The 21770-nt window shown below is 45.6% G+C and overlaps 3 protein-coding genes across 3 annotated transcripts; all 3 read left to right on the top strand.

Annotated features, from left to right (window-relative positions):
* The first annotated feature begins 3099 nt into the window (after positions 1-3099).
* Positions 3100-4088, top strand: LOC109776257 (uncharacterized). Its single transcript, XM_020334915.2, has 2 exons — positions 3100-3320; positions 3408-4088. Exons 1-2 carry the CDS (start codon positions 3179-3181, stop codon positions 3896-3898), a joined length of 633 nt encoding a protein of 210 aa, XP_020190504.1. The 5' UTR covers positions 3100-3178; the 3' UTR covers positions 3899-4088.
* Positions 4089-11232: 7144 nt separating this feature from the next.
* On the top strand, positions 11233-12286 carry LOC109776258 (proline-rich protein 4). The gene is made up of 2 exons (XM_020334916.3): positions 11233-11441; positions 11545-12286. The coding sequence occupies exons 1-2, from the start codon at positions 11300-11302 to the stop codon at positions 12033-12035; spliced, it is 633 nt and encodes a 210-aa protein (XP_020190505.1). The 5' UTR covers positions 11233-11299; the 3' UTR covers positions 12036-12286.
* Positions 12287-16118: 3832 nt separating this feature from the next.
* Positions 16119-17280, top strand: LOC109776259 (uncharacterized). The gene is made up of 2 exons (XM_020334917.4): positions 16119-16334; positions 16431-17280. Exons 1-2 carry the CDS (start codon positions 16193-16195, stop codon positions 16922-16924), a joined length of 636 nt encoding a protein of 211 aa, XP_020190506.1. The 5' UTR covers positions 16119-16192; the 3' UTR covers positions 16925-17280.
* Positions 17281-21770: the final 4490 nt, after the last annotated feature.

Genomic DNA, 21770 nt, shown 5'->3' with positions numbered 1-21770 from the left:
CTGACAGATTTGAATATACTATTCAAAATGGACATGGAGTTATTTTACTGGGCAATGTACTGATGGTTCCTGGAAATTTTGGTAAGGACCTTTTATTTGGAATATCTGCCTGATTTATACTGAATTTGAAATTCACTTTGAACTTTTGGTTCTGGGTGTGTCCAAGCAGAACATTTGCTTTCAAAAGTTAACTACTGCATGCTAAGGAGAACCTAAAGACAGTGTGGTCCTGCTTTAGGTTCGACAAACAGAAGCATGCCTGGAGAGAAAAATAAAAAGACAGTGGCAACCTAAAGATATTGTCTTGCCTGCATTTGTTTTTGCTCTGTTATGTCGTATGTCTGCTTTCCATAGGAGAACAGTATCCTACAACAGTTCTTATACATAACGTTATATTTAAATCTTTTCTGGCTAGCTCCTATTTTTTTTTACCATCTTATATTATAAACGTTCTCTTTAATTTCCATGTTGCGTACATCTCCATTTTTAGATATTACAAGTCTGATTTTTGTTTTGAGAAAATAGCTGCTTGAGCTTCCTGCCACATTAGTTGGCTCTCCTGCTCCGATGCTAACTACGCAGAGGAAGCCCCTTAGGTACTTACTGTTTAATGCAGTGTCTATTCAATGCATTGCCTTGTTAGTTGTAAACAGTCCCGTTGTGGTGACAGTGTGTGTTAGTCAATCCCATTGTAGTAACAGTGTGTGTTAGTCAAAGTTCAGTTTGATGGTTTTTTTTTTTTGACGGAAAAGCAGCTTTGAGCTGTTTTCATTAATGTAGAGAAGTAAAGTTCAGAATAGTTACAGATCTGTAGACTATCCTAAATAAAATGAAAAAGAAAAGGGAGCAGAAAAAGAGTTGCCTAAAGGCTACAGCACTGTTATTACTTCAGAGTTGCCCAAAGGCTACAGCACTGTTATTACTTCAGTTTGATTGGTTTCCATCCTTACCTGTATGCTAACTGTGCTCTGAGGAGAATGTTTTCACTCATGAAGAGTCGGATTGTCGACCGCGGCAAATCCAAACCTGCTGAAGGCACTTCATGAATCTAATAGGTTCGAATCATGGACATGTTTTTTTTCCCTCTTCTGCAGAACTGCATTCGCTCATTAAAGCGGGAGCGTTGAAAAGGGTAGATCCATTTGACATTCTTATCCGTGTGAAAGACAGGAGGAGGGGAGCTGAGCTGTAGAGCTTGATAGCCCTACATACCCACTGGCACGTACAGCAATGTGGATGTATGAGGCCTTGATGGCTGCAGATCCTGATAGATCTTGCCGTGTGGAAGAGATAAGGAGGAGGTGAACTGGGCTGAGCTGTATGTCTTGATAGTCAAGACATACACATCTACACTACAGACACATACAGCTAGCTTTTAATTCCACGTGAGTATGGACCTATGAGATCAAGCGAGGATTATTTGGTCCCAAACGTTCCTCCAGTGAGAAACATCCAGGCCTGGGGTCGATCTGATTTCCCATATCCAGTGCAGTTCAGATGGCTTTACTGCCGTACAATCCCGCATCATCCCTAACCCCTGTGTAGATTAAGGGGACCACTATACTATAGTTATAGTTCAGGAGGTTAAGTAGTGGATTCTTTTCCTTCTCTACATTTATTTATCCCGAGTATTAGCTTTGGTCAAAGTCAAGGTTTGTAAACTTTGACAATGTTTATAGACAAAAATATTAACATATACAATAACAAATCAATACCATTATATTCAGTATTGAATGTACTTTCACATCATATGGATTTGTTATGATAAATGTTTATATTGTTTTCTATAAACCTGGTCAAACTTTATAAAGTTTGACTTCAGTCAAATCTAATATGCAGAGTAAATAAAAACATAGGAAGTATTACATTGAGTGGTCTGCATGTAAAGTAACAATCAGTATATACGGTACTCCCTCATTGCTAAAATGTGAGGCCCTTCTGGATTTGAGCCTAATATTCATCACAATTAGTCACAAAATATGAGTTATATGGCGGAAAAGTAAACGATTGAATTTGTTTTGAAAAAATAATAATTCTGATGCTATATTTTTATGGTTTTTAAGTCGCGATTTGTTACTAGTAAAATTTGTAGCCAAAATTAGGCTCAATATTTGAGAGGACATTCACATTTTAGTAAGGTGGGTGTACTAAGCCCAATCAGTCTTGTTAAATCTCAGTCTGACTAAGACTTGGTTATGTTGCAGTCGATGGTATAGTCGTGACATCTTACATTGAGATCCATGCAATTTTTTCTTTTCAGTTATTTCTTTTTCTTTCTTACATGTTATGGGTTAAATCTCAGTCAACTGAGATCTATCCACACCTAAACCCAATACTCACGCACTTATAAAATTTTCGACATGTGGAAATAGCTATTTTTTTGGGGGGGGGGGGGGGGGGGGGGGGATTTAGAGGAGACAGGTTTGCGCAAAGCCCGAATCCAAATTTACGTTTACGGAAGAATCAACCGTTGGTGTTGTACCCAAACTCATGGGAGATGATCTCAGACATGACAACATGCGTGCGTTTACTATTCCGTTTTTTTTCCCGGTGATGTTCTGTTTTTGCGAGTGATTTTTCCGGTGATGTTCATGTGGATACCAAGATATATGTGGTGATTTCATCGGACATCGAAGCTCTACGGAAGCTCTGGTTAGCTTACAGTAGACGTTGCGTGAATGCGCACGCATGTGGTATATGCTTGTGTGGGTCGAGAAGAAACCGTGGATCGGTGGATCAATCCAACGGCAGTCCATTTGGAGTACCGTCCTTCCACTTATGAACAACAAAGACATGCACTTTACAGCCATTCTGATGCCGATCCAACACCAGATGTACCACAGAGCACCAATAGGATACTACTACTTCTAACTCACGCTGCATGCATGGATCGATGTACGCGCGCACGTGCATGCCGCGAGACACGGTGCCTGCGTCTGTGTGTGGTACCTACAAAGTCCATCACCGTATTAACTTCGCCATCTGAAATTTCGGCGAGTTAGCCGGCGTTGTCGCGCATCACTTCGCCGGCCACCACCCGCTGCGAGCTTGCATGCAGCCAGATCATCGCCGAGCTGGATCGATTGATGCGGAGGCCTATATAAGCCATGCGTCGCCTGTTACATCCATTCATCCATCCATCAGCGTACACAAGCAAGCAAGTGGTAGAGGTTCAGGCATGGCAGCTCCGAGAGCGCTCATCCTCGCCGTCCTGCTGGCGCTCGCCGTCGCCAACGCCGAGGCGGCGTCCGTCGTCGTCGGCCTGGCCAAGTGCGCCGACTGCACCAGGAAGAACCTCAAGGCCGAGGAGGCCTTCAAGGGTAAGCGCTAGCTATATGCAGCTCAATTCGTACCATATATGTCAATGCCCAGCTCATGGTTTTCCTGCTGTCATGAACGCACCTCAGGTCTTCAGGTGGCGATCAAGTGCAAGAACGTCCACGGCGACTACGAGAGCAAGGCCGTGGGTGCCCTTGACGGCACCGGTGCCTTCAGCGTTCCCCTGGCCGCCGACCTCCACGGCGCCGACTGCATCGCTCAGCTCCACAGCGCCGCCTCCAACGCGCCGTGCCCCGGCCAGGAGCCATCCAAGATCGTGCCTGTTTCTGAGGGCACCACCTTCAGCGTCGTCGCCGGCGACAGCATTGCCACGCCGTCTGCAGCGTCGCCGGAGTGCGCGTCCATGACCTTGTGCGGGCCGATCAAGAAGCACATCATCGAGCATTTCCACCACAAGCAGCCCGTGCCGCCCAAGCCGGAGCCCAAGCCCCAGCCCCACCCTGATTATCACCCCGTGCCCAAGCCGGAGCCCAAGCCGCAGCCCCACCCGGACTACCACCCCGTCCCTCCCACGCCCACCTACGGCGGCGGCGGCGGTGGATACCACGGACACCACTAGTGACTCCGATCTACCAATCCGGCACAGCAATGAAGTGACGCTGCTATTTATATATGTGCACGGGTTAGCTTGGTCTTCTATCATTCAGAATAACAGTTGTGAGGGATAAGTATGCGTGTCAGGTAAATGTACGGGTGTTTGTAATACCGTTGTGATTTTTTGTAATGAGAAGTTCCTATATCTGAATCAACCAAGCGCACTCATTTTCCACATATGCCTGACTTATGATATCTCCAACAGCGATCACCAAACAGATGCCACCAAATGTCTGCGGACATCCGGCCGGATGGACGTCATCCAATTGTGTCCTTCAAATTTGCTCCCAAGTACTTGTCCGACCTTTTCTCTTTGTCAAAATTTCAAGATCAATAACAAATTTAAATAGTGGCAAACAAATGCAACAAATAGCAAAATCACCGGACATTCAATAAGTTTTATACATCTATCGAACCCAAAAGCAAATGAACCGGCTTCAAGTTTCGGCCTCTCCCCCCGCCTCCTTTTGTGCAAAGCGCGCGTACATGCTATCACGCAAGTCAAGAACAAACTTGGCTGCTTCGGGTTCCAAGTCATGGGGCTCCACGTGCAAGATCTTTTGCTCCTCGCACGCTTGCTTGATTGCAAGCTTCCTATCATTAAGCTCAGTCTTCTTCTTTTGGATTTCCATGAACAATTTCCTCCTTGATCTCATGGCGCTTGGCACATGTCTCCTCTTTCTTCGCCATGATATCCTCAAACTTCTCTGTCATCTTGGCCGCCATCCCTTCTCACTCTCCTTCTCATTTTCCCATTTCCATCCCTTCGACCTGGCCACACGGGTGGCCGGTGCAAGTCCTCCTCCAACTGCACCGCTTGGATCACCATCTTCATCACTTACTTTGGCATTGTGGTCTTGACAGAATTGGTAATGCTGCTCCACTTGCTTTGCGCATTCAAGTTGTACCAACAATGCATCATTGTGAATGGCTTGCCCTCGGTCTTCTGGAACAACATGGCCACGCGTCCGGGCTAGCAAAGCAATACAATGACATGATCAACAAGTTGCAACATAGAGAACATTCAATCAAATGACCAACACATAAAGCATCACTAAGCAAAACTTACGAGCTCGAGGAGTGACGCGCCTCTTGATCACAGTTTTCCATTTGTTCATACGCACCACAATACATGTTGATGGACTCTTGAATGGCGTACCATTGAAGGTTTAGTGACTCCGGATTGCGATTCTGTATCATTTCCTTGTTGTAGGGCTCATAGTGCTTTTTCTCATGAAACCAATCATGCACACTTTGCCAAAGCGCCGAGCCTTTTGCTCCATGCTTTGAAACGGTTCAACACTTGCGCCTAACCACGCCAATCATAGTAATTCATCCTCCTTGTTCAAGTATGCCAAACCCCTCTTTTTCTTTGTGTCCGAATCAGACACCAACGACTACTGGGTGTTCGTCGACATCTCTTGCTCCGGATGTGTGGTCAGTAGTCGTCATAGACTTGTATGTCTTCGTGTCCGCACCATTACGGATCATGTCCATCATCACCTCGTCGCCCGACCACCGCCATCGAGCTTGGGCGAGGCATTTCGCCAAATAATGACAGGGCACTGGCAGAAAAGGGCTCCTTGGGAGGAAGACGGGACCGAATGAGTGTTGGTGACTCGGTGAACACGTAGTAGCTGCTGAGGTCGACAGTGTACGGTGGAGGGTGGCCGGAGGTGAAGGATGCAGGGAAGTGTTGTGGTGATTGCTGAGTGCCGGGATGACCGTACTAATTGGCGGCGAAGTACTACGGTGCCTTGTACTGGGTGGGCCAGGGCGGTGATTGCCCGAAGGGCACATGCACGGCGGTCTGCTGGTATGAGCGCAACAACTTTACCATGCCACGTCTTCACTTTTGATCCCGCGGAAATTCTAGATTCTTTCCTGAAAATATTTGGTTTATTTCCTAATATTCTTCCAAGACCTAATCTCGTGAATATCTGTTGGTTTTACCTCTTTATATACCTTTGTGGAGGCCTCTCCTTTGCCCATTGACAAACCAATCTATTCCAGTTGCATATTAAGTTTGTAAGCAAAGACAAGTATCTCTTAGGCCATGCCATGCTCATGGGACGAATGCCAGACGACCTCACAGGAGGAGATGATCACCTTGCTGCCGGTGGAAGCTAGCCACACGTATCAAGCCCCTTCCACGAGGAGGATTTCGAGCTAGAAAACACTTCTCCTGACGCGTTGGGACGACGACTCGAATATGACCGGCGAGTGTGGGATCAAGGTGGAGGTAGCTCATATTAAGAAAGAGTCCCTGATGAGGTAGAGATGGAGCAACATGAGCCACATGAGCTAATCATTGGTAAGGAGCAAGTTGAATCTCTTAAACATATTAGCTCCAACAATCCTGCACCTGCAAATGAGGGTACCCCGACCGTCGTGAATGGCCACACCATCCATAGATCGTTGGAGGGTACCTATGAGTAAAATTCATCACACCTACCAGAAAAAAGATCAATATTGGGGCCCACGTATCTGTCAAGCTGCCTAGGGCATGGGAGAAGAAGTACGTCGTTAACCCCAATTATGCACCGAAGCCGCATCCTATCAACATTGATGAGCACATTCTTTGACTTGAGGTACATGCTAATGAGTCACACATCCACCATGATCTTTTGCCTTAACGTCTTAGGCAGTTGGAGAAAAAGATTGTCGAGGACACTAAGTCCACTCTCAAAGCCCGTGTCACACTCATCGCCAACCTAGAGTAAACTGTGCGCATGAAACCACATCACAATGCCGACTTGGAGAAGACTAATGAGTTGCTCCATCAGGCCCTTTCCCACAACACATCCACCACAACCGAGAAGAAAACCCGTGGGACCAGGGACTGAGAGGGATTATTGGATCCCACTATCTTAGTTTTTCAGCTTGGGGAGATTCATAAGCCATTGCATATTTACTGTTTTTGTATGTTTACTTTCCTCAAAATCGAGTTAGTTTATTTTAAGTTTTGCATAATAAGTTCCAAAAAAGCTCCCCACGAGCAGGGGAGGAATTACCTATCCTATGATGAGCGTGTCTTAATGACAAATGGTGATATTACAACATTCAGTATGTTTATTAGAGATACGAGTTAGGTTGAGTTCTAGTGTACTTGTTACTTTTGAATGACTATAGGGTCATCTGCACCACTATTTTGATTGTTAAGTGTAGGTTGTTATGTTAGAGTATTTTTGGTTTCACTAGCTTTTCAAAAAGAGAAACAAAAGGATGAAAATTATTATTTTTGCCAAATTGTTTTAGCATAGAATGAGTAAAAAGTAGAGGTGGAACTCTCAAACCATGAAACATGGATGGTTTCATACTCCGTTTTGAAATTAGCACTTGGGTAGATCGCTTTCGTTTTCTCTCGTAAACCTTGAGCATGCTTAGCTTTCATGACGCGATACTCATAAATATATGAGCTAAACGTTGTTTCATGGGAAATTAAGCTTGCTTAATATTACACGAGAAAATGAAAAGAGTTTTGTTTACATATTAAATTCTAAAAGGCTATGCGGGGTTCTAAAAAAGTTGAGAGCCCCTCATCTTCCGTTCGATCAGGCTTGAATATCTTATTCTATTAGGTTGTTTTTCTTTCACTAAGCACTCAATCAGTAAAGGCATGGGAGCCTCTCTAGCCATTTTTTTCATTAGAAGTATGCTAATACTCATGATGGTTCGGTATCTTTTACGAGTACCGCTTCGCTGCAATGCCCTCATTTGATTATGACAACTCGGGCTTCATGAGTGTGATGATCCTATTCTCCAAGCCGCAGTTTTGCTCCGGGATGAGAAAAAGTCTAAGCTTGGGGATGTTGATGAGTGAATTTTATGGCGCATTTTGCTTAGCATTTTTCATTATAACCACAAAATTTTCTACACTTTACGATGGGTACTTGATGGACAACTTCCACCCCGTGCAACTAGATCACAAATGTGACCAACGGAGATACCACAGACCACAAGACAGAAGCAGGAAACCTCGTCTTCGGAAGGGATCTGAAGTGGGAATGAACACAAGGGCACCACCTCGCCGAAGCTTCGACCACCGAGGCCACGGCATCAATCATCATCAACAGCATCATCATCCACATACTCGACATTGAATCCATCATTCAGCTCGCCGTAATATCAAATCCTAGTGTTATACGGTGGCTAACTAATAATTCATCTTTCATTGCCATGAACACCTTGGCGAAGTCTTGTGCCTATATGTGTGAGTAATTCACTAGTTATTGAGTTATTGCGGATATGGGGGATTCTAGTATATATATGAGCCTAATGTCGATAAAATATACAATCTTTGTTATATGCATGTGTTAATGTTCTTCGTGATATTGTGCGAACATCGACTGCGCAATATTTAGCCCATCGAGACTTGACGGATATTATTATCTTTGTGATGTGGGCTATGGGTTAGAGATACACGGTGACATAAGCTACCTCTAATCCTTACCGAATCATTGGTAAGAGATTCATGTGTTTTATGCCGCGTCCCCGGAGAGACCCCTTAATCACCATCGAACTCCATGGATATGTATTGGAGGGACGGTGGTGGCGTGCGTGATACATAACTGACGCAGTATGCACATATCTGTTTATTGTCATTTCATGCACAATACATATATAACAGAGATCACATTTGAACCAAAGGTTGTGTTTCTAAACAATTAAGTATAATAAATACTACTAGTGGTGAATCCAGACTCCATGAAGATCTGTTGCATTTTCCATCATTTTCATTACTCTTTTACTCTTAGCTATTATTCTTGCGGACTTTAATTCTCGTTTTCACACACTTGCAATATTTAACCCTTCTCACCGCTTTTTCTTAGGACCTAAAATAACATGCAAGCACATTACGGTAAACCTCTATAAGGAAAAAAAAAACCATTTCCCTAGCTTTCGTGGGATCGATACTCTACTTGAAAAACAGGCACATCTAAACTCTATGCACTTGCATAACATCACCTGGCATGACGCGTGTTTCGTGAACGAGCTGGACTATGACCTATGTCACGTGTGTGTCACTCTTTTTTTCCGTGCATGACAGGAGTCAAAACCTTTTTTTTTCATTAGGAAAAGATGAAATGGAACATTTGTAGACTCTTCCTCTTCCACTCCTCTATAATGGACCGGTTTCGGTTGCCTGAGTCTATTAGAGGTTGCTCCCCTGTCCATAGACGGGGCTATGGAGAGATGTACATGAGACCATCCTTCAGTTCCACTGCTTTGCGCCGCCTACATCTTTCCCAATCCACTTTCCATCATGCACCCTGATGTGGGACATCATGCCTCCGGAACCCTGTCTATTGTGATCATTTTGAGAGAAAGGACATTGGGATTTTTGGGGAGAGCTCTCACGCGACTGCTAGCATCTCCTCCGACATTGCGGCATACACCGACTTCCTCAACGATGACTACTCCGACGACCACTCCCCCTCCCTCCACGCCATGTCAACCTCCAACGGTGCGGCGACTGCGAACACTTCATCCGCCACATCATACGTTATTTTCCCCTTCCATTAACAATCACTTCTGGTTCCTTGCTACTAGTCTTCAATCTGACATAGCATAATGTTTAGAGCATCTCCAACAGTGGCTGCAAAAAACGCGCGCACGCGGTAAAATGCGATTTTAGCGCGCGCGGGACGGTTTCGCACGCTCCAACGGAGGCGGAAAACTCATGCGCGTGGGAAAAAGCGGCCGGGCGCGCCTATAAAATGCAGCGCCCGCCACGCGCCCTCCCATCGCTCTCCACCTGGCCACACGCCCTCCGTCGCTCTCTCATCGCTCCCTCTGCCGCTTTCTCGCTTCGCCGCCACCGCGCCACCACCGCGCCACCATGCCGCCGCGCCGCCGGGGAGTTTCGGGCTACCGCGGCGTCCGCGCATGCCCGTCTAGCGCCTTCTCCGCCGAGATTCGGTCCGGCGACTTGCGCCTCGGCCTCGCACCTTTGAGACCGCCCACGAGACTGCCCGCGCGTATGACACGGCGGCGTGGCGCCTCCGGCTGTCCCGTAGGGACATGAACTTCCCGGAGGTGCCAACACGGGAGATGGCGCCTCCCCCGCGGCTTCTCACCGACGAGGATCATCGCGAGAACCGGAGGCGGGAGCTAGCGTCGTCTCAGCCTCGCCGAGATGGACGAGGAAACCATGGCGCTGTGGCGCCAATGCTTCCCGCAAGACGTCATCAACGAGCAGTAGTTCTTCGCGCAAAGGAGGGCGGAGGGAGCCGCCTATCGCGAGGACCGGCATACGTGGAAGGCGGCCGCTGGGTTCAACATCGAGCTAGGAGCAGCGTCGTCCTGGGACTCCGAAGACGAGCAGTACCTTGACGCCTTCATTGTGACGTCGGAGGAGGACATCACTGAGGCAGAGTTCGAGTCAGAGGATGAGGACGACGAGTAGTTTTTTTATCTATCGTAGGAGGAGGCTATGAACTATCTACGCACTATCTATGTATCTTTTTTATCTATTGTTTAATCTATCTATGTACTATCTATCTATTGTTTTTATCTATCTATCGTTTTTATTTTATCTATTGTTTCTATCTATGCCTATATGTGTATCGAGTTGTAGTAGAAAAGAGAACAAATATAGCGCGTCTGCTGGAGCGGCTCGCACGTGCTCTATTTTGCAGCGGCCGCTGGAGCCAGTGCTCCGCGGCGCGCAAAAACTCGCGTAAACGGCGCTGTAAATGTTTTTTTGCGCGCCGCGCGTTGCGCAGCTGTTGAAGATGCTCTTACCATACCTATTTTTTTTTGCGAATTGAATTCTGTTTACCAACTTCTCTTGTTCGAATATCATGTCCACTATTCTAGCTGCTTTTTCTTGGATTAAGCATAACTGGAAACTGCTCATATTTTTACAGCATTCTATTTGTGAGAAACAAAACACTGCTCACTGGTACTGTACCGCAAGCTCACTACTCCCCAAAATGGAGGTGTCACTTTACAGCAATTCTGATGTCGATCCAACACCAGCTTACCACCAGCAAACGCGGCACTGGCACTACTACTACTACTAGTAGCATGCATGCACGCGCCGCCGGCCGGTGCCTACCTACGTACTCCACCACCAAACCAAGTCGATCACCAACAGCGACGTGGAGGCACACGCACCGACCGATCCGATCATGCAGCGGGCGCCGTATATATTAACTCGCCATCTAGAATTTCGGTGAGTTAGCCGGCCTCTCGTTGTCACGCATCACTTCGCCGCCCACCCCTCGAGCTTCGAGCATGCAGCCAGATCATCGGCCGAGCTGTGCCGATCAATGTGGAGGCCTATATAAGCCATGCGTCGCCTGTTTCATCCATTCATCCATCAGCCACTTCACACAGGCTGCGACTCAGAGGTTCAGGCATGGCAGCTCCAAGAGCACTCGTCCTCGGCTTCCTGCTGGTGATCGCCATCGCCAACGCCGAGGCGGCGTCCATCGTCGTCGGCCTGGCCAAGTGCGCCGATTGCACCGGGAAGAACATCAAGGCAGAGGAAGCCTTTAAGGGTAAGCTACTAATTAAGCTCTAGCTAGCTAGATTAGATAGAATACTCCACTTCGTAAATGCATGATGTTGCTCTGCTCATGTTCTGCCATGAACGTACCTCAGGTCTTCAGGTGGCGATCAAGTGCAAGAACGTCAATGGCGAGTACGAGAGCAAGGCAGTAGGTACCCTTGACGGCACCGGCGCTTTCAGCGTGCCCGTGGCCGCCGACCTCCACAACGCCGACTGCGTCGCACAGCTCCACAGCACCGCCTCCAACGCACCGTGCTCCGGCCAGGAGCCATCAAAGATCGTGCCGGTGTCTGAGGGCACCACCTTCGGGGTCGTTGCCGGCGCCAAGACGAACATGCTGGCATCGCCAGAGTGTGCGTCGGCGACCCTGTGCGGACCGATCAAGAAGCACATCATCGAGCACTTCCATCACAAGAAGCCCGTGCCGCCCAAGCCGGAGCCCAAGCCCCAGCCCCACCCGGACTACGGCCCCGTGCCCAAGCCCGAGCCCAAGCCGCAGCCCCACCCGGACTACCACCCCGTCCCTCCCACGCCCACCTACGGCGGCGGCAGCGGCGGCGGTGGATACCATGGACACCACTGACTCCAATCTGCCACCGTCCGGCCTAGCAGTGAAATTTCATGGCTTGTTGCTGTCAGTGAGTGAGCGACGTTGCTATTTATGTCACGGGTTAGCTTGATCTTCTATCATTCAGAATAACAGTTGTGAGGGATAAGTATGTGTGTCAGGCAAATGTACGGGTAATGGGTCATTTTTTTTACAAGGTTTGTAATATCGGTGTGAATTTTTGTAATGAGAAGTTCCTATATCAGTATATCATGATCAATCAAGTACACTCCCTGTCCGCCGAGCGGATGTGTCATGCAATTGTGTCCTTCAAATTTGGTCCTAAGTACTTGTCCGCCCTTCTCTCTTTGTCAAATTTTCTAGATCAATAACAATTCGATTGTACATTTAAATAGTTGCAAACAAATGCAACCAATAGCAAAATCACCCGATACTCAATGAGTTTTATATATCGACCCCAAAAGCAAATGAACCGGCTCACCATACCAAATGCCTCCTTTTACACAAAGTGTTTGTACATGCTATCATGCAAGTCGTGAACAAACTTGGCCACGTCGTGATCCAAGTCATCAGCCTTCACGTATATATAAGATCTTTTGCTCCTCACACACTTGCTTGATCGCAAGCTTCATATCCTTATGCTCAATCTTCTTCTTTTGGATTTCCATGAACTGTTTCCTCCTTGATCTCATTGTGCTTGGCACACCCCTCTTCTTTCTTCACCATGATGTCCTCAATTTCTCTATCGTCTTGGCCGCCACCCCTTCTTGCTTCCTTTCTCGTCCTCCCATTTCCTCCCCCTTGACCTAGCCACATGGGTGGCTAGTGCAAGCCCGGCCTCCTCCAAATTGCTCCACTTGCTTTGCGCATTCAACTTATACCAACAATGCATCTTCATGAATAGCTTGCCCTCGGCCTTGTGGTACAATGTGGCTACCCGGCTGGGCTAGCAAAGCAATACAGTGGCATGATCAACAAGTTGCAACATAGAGAAAATCAATCAAATGACCAACACATAGAGCATCATGAAGAAAAAAAATATGAGCTCTGAGAAGTGACGCGCCACTTAGTCACTAGTTTTCTATTTGTGCATACACACCATGATACTTGTTGATGGCTTCTTGAATGATGTACCATCGTTGGCTTAGCGACTTCCTTGTTGTAGGGCTCATAGTGCTTTTTCTCATGAAACCAATCGTGCACACTTTGCCAAAGGGTCGAGCCCTTTTTCTCCATACCTTGAAATGGTTCAACACTTGTGCCTAACCACGTCAAACACAATAATTCATCCTCCTTGTTTGAGTACGCCAAATCCCTCTTTTTATTTCCGTCCGCATCGAGGACTGGCGACTACTGAGTGTCCGTCAACGTCTCTTTCTCTGGATGCGGTGAGTAGTCGTCATAGACTTGTACGTCTTCATGGCCATCACAATTATGGATCATATTCATCATTGCCTCGTCGCCCGATCGCCGCCATCGAGCTTGGGGGAGGCATTCCGCCAAACAACGATTGGGCACCACCGGAAATGGGCTCCTTGGACGGAAGCCGCAACCGAACAAGTGTCAGAAACTCGGTAAACACGTAATTGTTGTTGAGGTCGATGTTGTACAGTGGAGGGTGGCCGGAGACGAAGGATGCAATGGAGTGCTGCGATGATCACTGCATGCCGGGTTGATCATATTGATTGGTGGCAAAGTATTACGGTGCCTTGTACTGGGTGGGACAGAGCGGCGATTGCCCGAAGGGCAACATACGTCACTTATTCACTCATGATCCCGCGGAAATATCTTATTCTTTCCCGAAAATCTTTTGTTATTTCCTAATCTTTTTCCAAAACCTAATGTCATGAATATTCGATGGTTTTACGTCTTTATATACCTTTGGGGAGGCCTCTCCTTTTTCCATTGACAAATGAATCTATTCCAGTTGCATATTAAGTTTTAAGTAAAGGCAAGCATCTCTTAGGCCATGACACTCTCATGGGACGAGTGCTAGACGACCTCATAGGAGGAGTATCACCTTTGCAGCTGGCGGAAGCCCGCCACATGTATTATGCCCCTTCCACGAGGAGGATTTCGAGCTGGAAGACGCTTCTCCTGATGCGTTGGGACGAGGTCTCAAGCATGACTGGAAATGTGATATCAAGGTGGAGATAGCTCATCCGAAGAAGAAGTCCCCAAGGAGGCAATGATCAAGTTGAATCTCTTAAACATATTAGCTCCAGTAATCCTGCACTACAAATTAGGGTACCCCAGCCGTCGTGGATGGCCATACCATCCATAGATCATTGGAGGGTGACTATCAATTAACTTTGTCACACCACACCACCAGCAAGAGGATCAATATTGGGGCTCACATATCTGGCAAGCTGCCTGGGGCATGGGAGAAGAAGTACCTCATCAACCCCAATTATGCACCGAAGCTGCATCCTATCAACATCCATGAGCACACTTGCTGACTTGAGGTACATGCTAATGGGTCACCCATCCACTGTGATCTTTTGCATGAACTTCTCAGGCAGTTGGAGAAAAAGATTGATGAGGACACTAAGTCCAATCTCAACGCCCGGCTCATGCTCATTGCCAACCTAGCTGAAATTGTGCACACGAACCAACATCATATTGCTGACCTAGAGAAGACTAATGAGTTGCTCCATCAGGCCCTTGCACACAACCCTTCCACTACAACTGAGAAGAAACCCCGTGGTACCATCGACTGAGAGGGATTATTAGATCCTGCCAGTTTAGTGCTTAAGCTTGGGGAGATTCATAAGCCCTTGCATCTTTACTGTTTTCGTATGTTTATTTCCTCAAAATTGAGTTAGTTCGTTTTCAATTTTGCATAATACGTAAATTGCAAAAAAGCTCCCCATGAGCATGGGAGAAATTATCTATCCTATGATTAGCGTGTCTTAATGATGAATGATGATATTACAACGTTCAATATTTCTATTAGAGATATGCATTAGGTTGAGTGCTAGTGTACTTGTTACTTTTGAATGACTATAGGGTCTTCCGCACCACTAGTTTTGATGGTTAAGTGTAGGTTGTCAAATCCTAACATGTTAGGGTATTTTTAGCTTCACTAGCTTGCCAAAAAGAGGAACAAAAAGATGAAAATAAATTTCCCGCCACAAGATATTATAGCGTAGAACGAGTAGCAAGTAGACGCGGAACTCTCAAACCATGAACACGTGGATGGTTTTATACTCCGTTTTGAAATTAGCACTTGGCTACATGCATCCTCAAATTGGATGGGTTCATACTACGTGTGCAATCCATAGAGGGGCCGTCGTATGTCGGTTCTTCGAAGGATATGTTCATGGGACTTCAAGAATGCGATCTTCACCAACTCTTTTTCCGATGCAACTTGTTGTTGGTAAGATCAAATCTAGCCTTGTATGCACAGTCTTCATAGTGATCATGTGAACTTGATCCGTAGACTGATTTTTTTCCTACCAAGTTTCCAACACCTACTACTAGCCTTCGATCTAGCATGCCATGTTTACCATACCCGTCGAATAGCATGTCTGTTCTGTTTACCAACTTCTCTTGTTCGAATATCATGTCAACTATACGTTGATCATCTTCTATATGTTTTTTCGTGGATTAAACATAACTGGAAACTGCTCATTTTTTTTACAACATTCTAGTATTTGTGAACAACAAAGCACTGCTCATTGGTACTGTACCGCAAGCTCCCTACTCCCCAAAATGGACATACACTTTACAGCAATTCTGATGTCGATCCAACACCAGCTTAGCACCAGCAAACAGGCCGGGTACTACTAGTCTACTACTACTTGCGTTGCATGCATGCACGCACGCAAATGCATGTGCATGTCGATTGAGAGACGCGGCCGGTGCCTACCTACGTACTCCACCAAACCAAGTCGATCACCAACCGCGCGCGACGTGGAGGCACACGCACCGACCGATCCGATCATGCAGCGGCCGCGGTATTAAAGTCGCCATCTGAAATTTCGGCGAGTTAGCCGGTCTCTCGTTGTCACGCATCACTTCGCCGGCCACCCGGCGAACATGCAGCCAGATCATCCACCGAGCTGGATCGATCAATGCCGAGGCCTATATAAGCCATGCGTCGCCTGTTCCATCCATCCATTCATCGACCAGCCACTTCACACAGGCAAACAAGTGGTAGAGGTTCAGGCATGGCAGCTCCGAGAGCGCTCGTCCTCGCCGTCCTGCTCGTGATTGCCATCGCCAACGCGGAGGCGACGTCGGTGGTCATCGGCCTGGCCAAGTGCGCCGACTGCACCAGGAAGAACATGAAGGCCGAGGAAGCCTTCAAGGGTAAGATATGCACCTCAATCGTACTATATATGTCAATGCACACACCTATATAGATGGAGATCTGATCATGGTTGTCATCCTGTCAACGTACCTCAGGTCTACAGGTGGCGATCAAGTGCAAGAAAGTCGACGGCGAGTACGAGAGCAAGGCGGTGGGTTCCCTCGACGGCACCGGCGCCTTCAGCGTGCCCCTCGCTTCTGACCTCCATGGCGCCGACTGCGTGGCTCAGCTCCACAGCGCCGCATCCAACGCGCCGTGCCCCGGCCAGGAGCCATCCAAGATCGTGCCGCTGTCCGAGGGCACCACCTTCGGTGTCATCGCCGGCGCCAACACCGCCACCCCATCCGTGGCGTCGCCCGAGTGTGCGTCCATGACCTTGTGCGGGCCGATCAAGAAGCACATCATCGAGCACTTCCACCACAAGAAGCCGGTGCCACCGAAGCCGGAGCCGAAGCCCCAGCCTCACCCGGACTACCACCCCGTGCCCAAGCCGGAGCCGAAGCCGCAGCCCCACCCAGACTACCACCCCGTCCCTCCCACGCCCACCTACGGTGGCGGCGGTGGCGGTGGATACCACGGACACCACTGACTCCAGTGATCCAGTCTACCACCCACCCGCCCAGCACTGAAGTCCCCATGGTTTCGTGCTCTGAGTGACGTTGCTATTTATGATCGCCGCATGCACAGTTGGTTTGGCCTTTTATTATTCCCTACCCCGTTTTCCAGTATTTGCAGAATGAGTTCAGAATAACTATTATGAGGGTCAGTGTGTCAGGCAAGTGTGTGGGTGTTGTTGGAATCTTGTCATGAAAGATCAATTCGCCGGCCTTCCTAGTGAAGATGCCGCTACTCATCTAAATAGCTTCGTTGATTTGTGTGATATGCAAAAGAAGAAAGATGTTGACAATGATATTGTTAAATTGAAGCTATTTCCTTTTTCGCTTAGAGATCGTGCTAAAGCTTGGTTTTCGTCTTTGCCTAAAAATAGTATTGATTCTTGGAATAAGTGCAAAGATGCTTTTATCTCTAAGTATTTTCCTCCTGCTAAGATTATCTCTCTTAGAAACGATATTATGAATTTTAAGCAACTCGATCATGAACATGTTGCACAAGCTTGGGAGAGGATGAAATTAATGATACGTAATTGCCCCACGCATGGTTTGAATTTGTGGATGATTATACAAATTTTTATGCCGGATTGAATTTTGCTTCTAGAAATCTTTTAGATTCGGCCGCGGGAGGCACTTTTATGGAAATCACTTTAGGAGAAGCTACTAAACTCCTAGATAATATTATGGTTAATTATTCTCAATGGCACATTGAAAGATCTACTAATAAAAAAGTGCATGCGATAAAAGAAATTAATGTTTTGAGTGGAAAGATGGATGAACTTATGAAATTATTTGCTACTAAGAGTGTTTCTTCTGATCCTAATGATATGCCTTTGTCTACTTTGATTGAGAATAATAATGAATCTTTGTATGTAAATTTTGTTGGTAGGAATAATTTTGGTAACAACGCGTATAGAGGAAACTTTAATCCTAGGCCTTATCCTAGTAATTCCTCTAATAATTATGATAATTCCTACAACAATTCTTATGGAAATTTTAATAAGATGCCCTCTGAATTTGAGACTAGTGTTAAGGAATTTATGAATTCGCAAAATAATTTCAATGCTTTCCTTGAAGAGAAATTGCTTAAAGTTGATGAATTGGCTAGGAACGTTGATAGAATTTCTCTTGATGTCGATTCTTTAAAACTTAGATCTATTTCTCCTAAGCATGATATCAATGAGTCTCTCAAAACCATGAGAATTTCCATTGATGAGTGCAAAGAAAGAACCGCTAGGATGCGTGCTAAGAAAGATTGCTTTATGAAAGCGTGTTCTTCTAGTTTCTATGAAAATAAAGATGAAGATCTAAAGGTTATTGATGTGTCCCCTATTAAATCTTTGTTTTGCAATATGAATCTTGATAATGATGGGACTGAATATGATCCACCTTTACCTAGAAGGCATTCCAGAAATTCGGAGTTTTTAGATCTTGATGCTAAAATTGATAAAAGTGGGATTGAAGAGATCAAAACATTAGATATTAATGAACCCACTATTTTGGATTTCAAGGAATTTAATTATGATAATTGCTCTTTGATAGATTGTATTTCCTTGTTGCAATCCGTGCTAAATTCTCCTCATGCTTATAGTCAAAATAAAGCCTTTACCAAACATATCGTTGATGCTTTGAGGCAATCTTATGAAGAAAAACTTGAGTTGGAAGTTTCTATTCCTAGAAAACTCTATGATGAGTGGGAACCTACTATTAAAATTAAAATTAAAGATCATGAATGATATGCTTTGTGTGATTTGGGTGCTTGTGTTTCCACGATTCCAAAAACTTTGTGTGATTTGCTAGGTTTCCGTGATTTTGATGATTACTCTTTAAACTTGCACCTTGCGGATTCCACTATTAAGAAACCTATGGGAAGAATTAATGATGTTCTTATTGTTGCAAATAGGAACTATGTGCCCGTAGATTTTATTGTTCTTGATATAGATTGCAATCCTTCATGTCCTATTATTCTTGGTAGACCTTTCCTTAGAACGATTGGTGCAATTATTGATATGAAGGAAGGGAATATTAGATTCCAATTTCCATTAAAGAAAGGCATGGAACACTTCCCTAGAAAGAAAATAAAATTACCATATGAATCTATCATGAGAGCCACTTATGGATTGCCTACCAAAAATGAGAATACCTAGATCTATCCTTGCTTTTATGCCTAGGTAGGGGCGTTAAACGATAGCGCTTGTTGGGAGGCAACCCAATTTTATTTTTAGTTTTTTGCTTTTTGCTTCTGTTTAGGAATAAATATTTGTTCTAGCCTCTGGTTAGATGTGTTTTTATGTTTTAATTAGTGTTTGTGCCAAGTTAAACCTATAGGATCTTCTTGGATGATAGTTATTTGATCTTGCAGAAAATTCCAGAAACTTTCTGTTCACGAAAATAATTGTTAAAAATCACCAGAACGTGATAAAATATTGATTCCAATTGCTGCTGATCAATAAGCAAATTGTCTAGGTCGTCCTATTTTGGCTGATTGTTTGGAGTTCCAGAAGTTTACGTTAGTTACAGATTACTACAGACTGTTCTGTTTTTGACAGATTCTGTTTTTCGTGTGTTGTTTGCCTATTTTGATGAATCTGTGGCTAGTAAAATTGAACATATAAAAGATGAGCTAGTGCGCCCAACTAGCGGCACCAGCCACGTCTCCTTTTATTCGCCATGAACAAGGTCGCGGAGAGAGATAAGTCTCGAGCGCCCCATCTCCCCTCCTCTCGCCTCCGCCATCGCCTCCTCCCCTCTCCTCTCTCTCTCCCGTCTCCTCCCTCTCAACCCTAGCCGCCACCACCCACCCTCTACTGCTCCACCACGCACTCACCTCCCCTCTGGATCAGGTGCGGGCCGGCCGGTGCGCGCAGGTGGCGGCGCTCCGCTCGAGGGCAAAGGGAGGCAACGGCGGCGGTGGCCGCCGTGGACACCCATCTCTCTCCCCTGCAGACGAACCCCGCTGCAGGAGGCCGCCATGGAGGCCCGTCCCGAGCTCGCCTCGCCGCTCCTCCGGTGACCTTCGTTGCGCCTGGATCCGGGCGGATCCGACGATTCCCCGACGCACAGGTGGGCCCGCACGCGGCGCTAGGCGGAGGAGCCCTCCCATGGCGCCGGCGGCTTTGGAGATGAGGGCTGCACATAGGAAGAGGAGCAGCAGCAGCTCGAGGTCATTAAGGGTTTGCCTCTACCTCCTCCTTCCCCCTCCCCGCTCTTGACACATGTTTTTCCTGCTAAGTCCAGCAAGCAGTTTGAGCCCATTTGGTCTTCCATTAGTTCGCTTCTTACAAATCTTGTTTCCCTCTGCTCTTGCTACCTCTCCCTGCCCTTATATGCAAGATTGTACTCTACAGCTGCTGGAATTGGCAGCACAAATCTCTTCCATTCCAGAACTACCAAACAATTTAACAGTACTTTTGATGTTTTTTGTAGCTATTGGCGCCTTCAGGGAAGAGGTGCTGCTAACGGAAAGTATTCCCAAATTTTTGTAAGTTTTTATTTTGTACTGAGTTTTTGATAACTGACAGATTACTTGAAGAACATACCATCAGTTGCATGAAATTGATATTTTTTATATGGCTGCCAAGGGGAAACGTGTAGGTCCATAATTTGGATAATCCAAGGACTAATCATGTTTGTGATCTTCAGTGCATACAATCTTTCATCAGTTCTACTTATTATCCTGTCATGTGGCAAACTATAACAGTTGTGGTACTGCACTACAATCACAGGTGATATTTTTATCATACATCCAATCAGTTTGTGTATCAAAGTACACTGCTAATTCACTACATGTCGTACTTAGATTCAAATCCTTACTTAACATGGGTGAAAGGAATAACAAACACATAAATATAAAATAGTGATTCTTTCACAACATGTTTTTATAGTTATACATAATGAATTAAGGCAGTATACAGGAGTGCCCTAAAAAGATGTCGGATTCAAAGTGTTGTTGAAAAATCCATGCTTGGGTGGAAGTAATGTTGGATAAGTAGTGGCATGAGGGAGCACATGATGACAGCTAAACATAATAGAAGGGGAATCAGGAATGGAGGCAGTTTTTATTGCTCGGGAAGAAAAACTAAATATGTTGCAACAGAGAAAGTCGTCCCATATATTATTCGGGAAATGTAGATGGATGCCAAGATGGATAAGCCGGTAAAAGAGGAACATACAAGACACTAATGTTATGCAGAATCTTTCAAGCAGTTACCAAACTGTAATATGGTTGTGATACCAATATTTAAAACCTTCGGGTTTCCAGTGTGTGTATTCGAATAAACAGAGGTAGTTCTCTGTTGGAAACTATTTTTCCCATGATTAGTTGAGACACCTAATCAAAAAATTATAGAAGAAAAAAAGTCTGGTACTTTCAGTAAAATACATTTTCTCTCTCACACCATTACAATTGTGTATTGTACATAATAAACTTTTATTAATGCTTTAGTAAGCTATATGATCCAAATACTTTTTTTTTCATCTCACATTGTTACCATTTTGTATTATTCTCTATGCTAAGAACTCACAACACTTGACTGTCCCTGTTAAACCTATGGTGGAAGTCATTGTGCTTATATATAAGTTTTTTAATAATACCAAAGAATAAATACATCCATCCACATCTCTTATTGATTCTCTACTTCCCAGGTATTTTCGGCATCAAATCTATAGCACATGGCATATCTACATGTTGTTTACATTCAGATTTTGGTGTTCAAATTATGGTTTGGTTGCAGTACTTAATAAAGCTTAGTAGGCTCATTATTGGTTACTAATTTACACATGTGGTTGCAACATGTCTAATTTGGTGCCCATTTGACTGCACAT

This window comes from Aegilops tauschii, chromosome 2 (genome assembly GCF_002575655.3).
Source record: "Aegilops tauschii subsp. strangulata cultivar AL8/78 chromosome 2, Aet v6.0, whole genome shotgun sequence".
Classification (NCBI taxonomy): domain Eukaryota; kingdom Viridiplantae; phylum Streptophyta; class Magnoliopsida; order Poales; family Poaceae; genus Aegilops; species Aegilops tauschii.
Note: the sequence above shows the minus strand (reverse complement) of the source record. Positions and strands in the feature narration are given on the sequence as shown.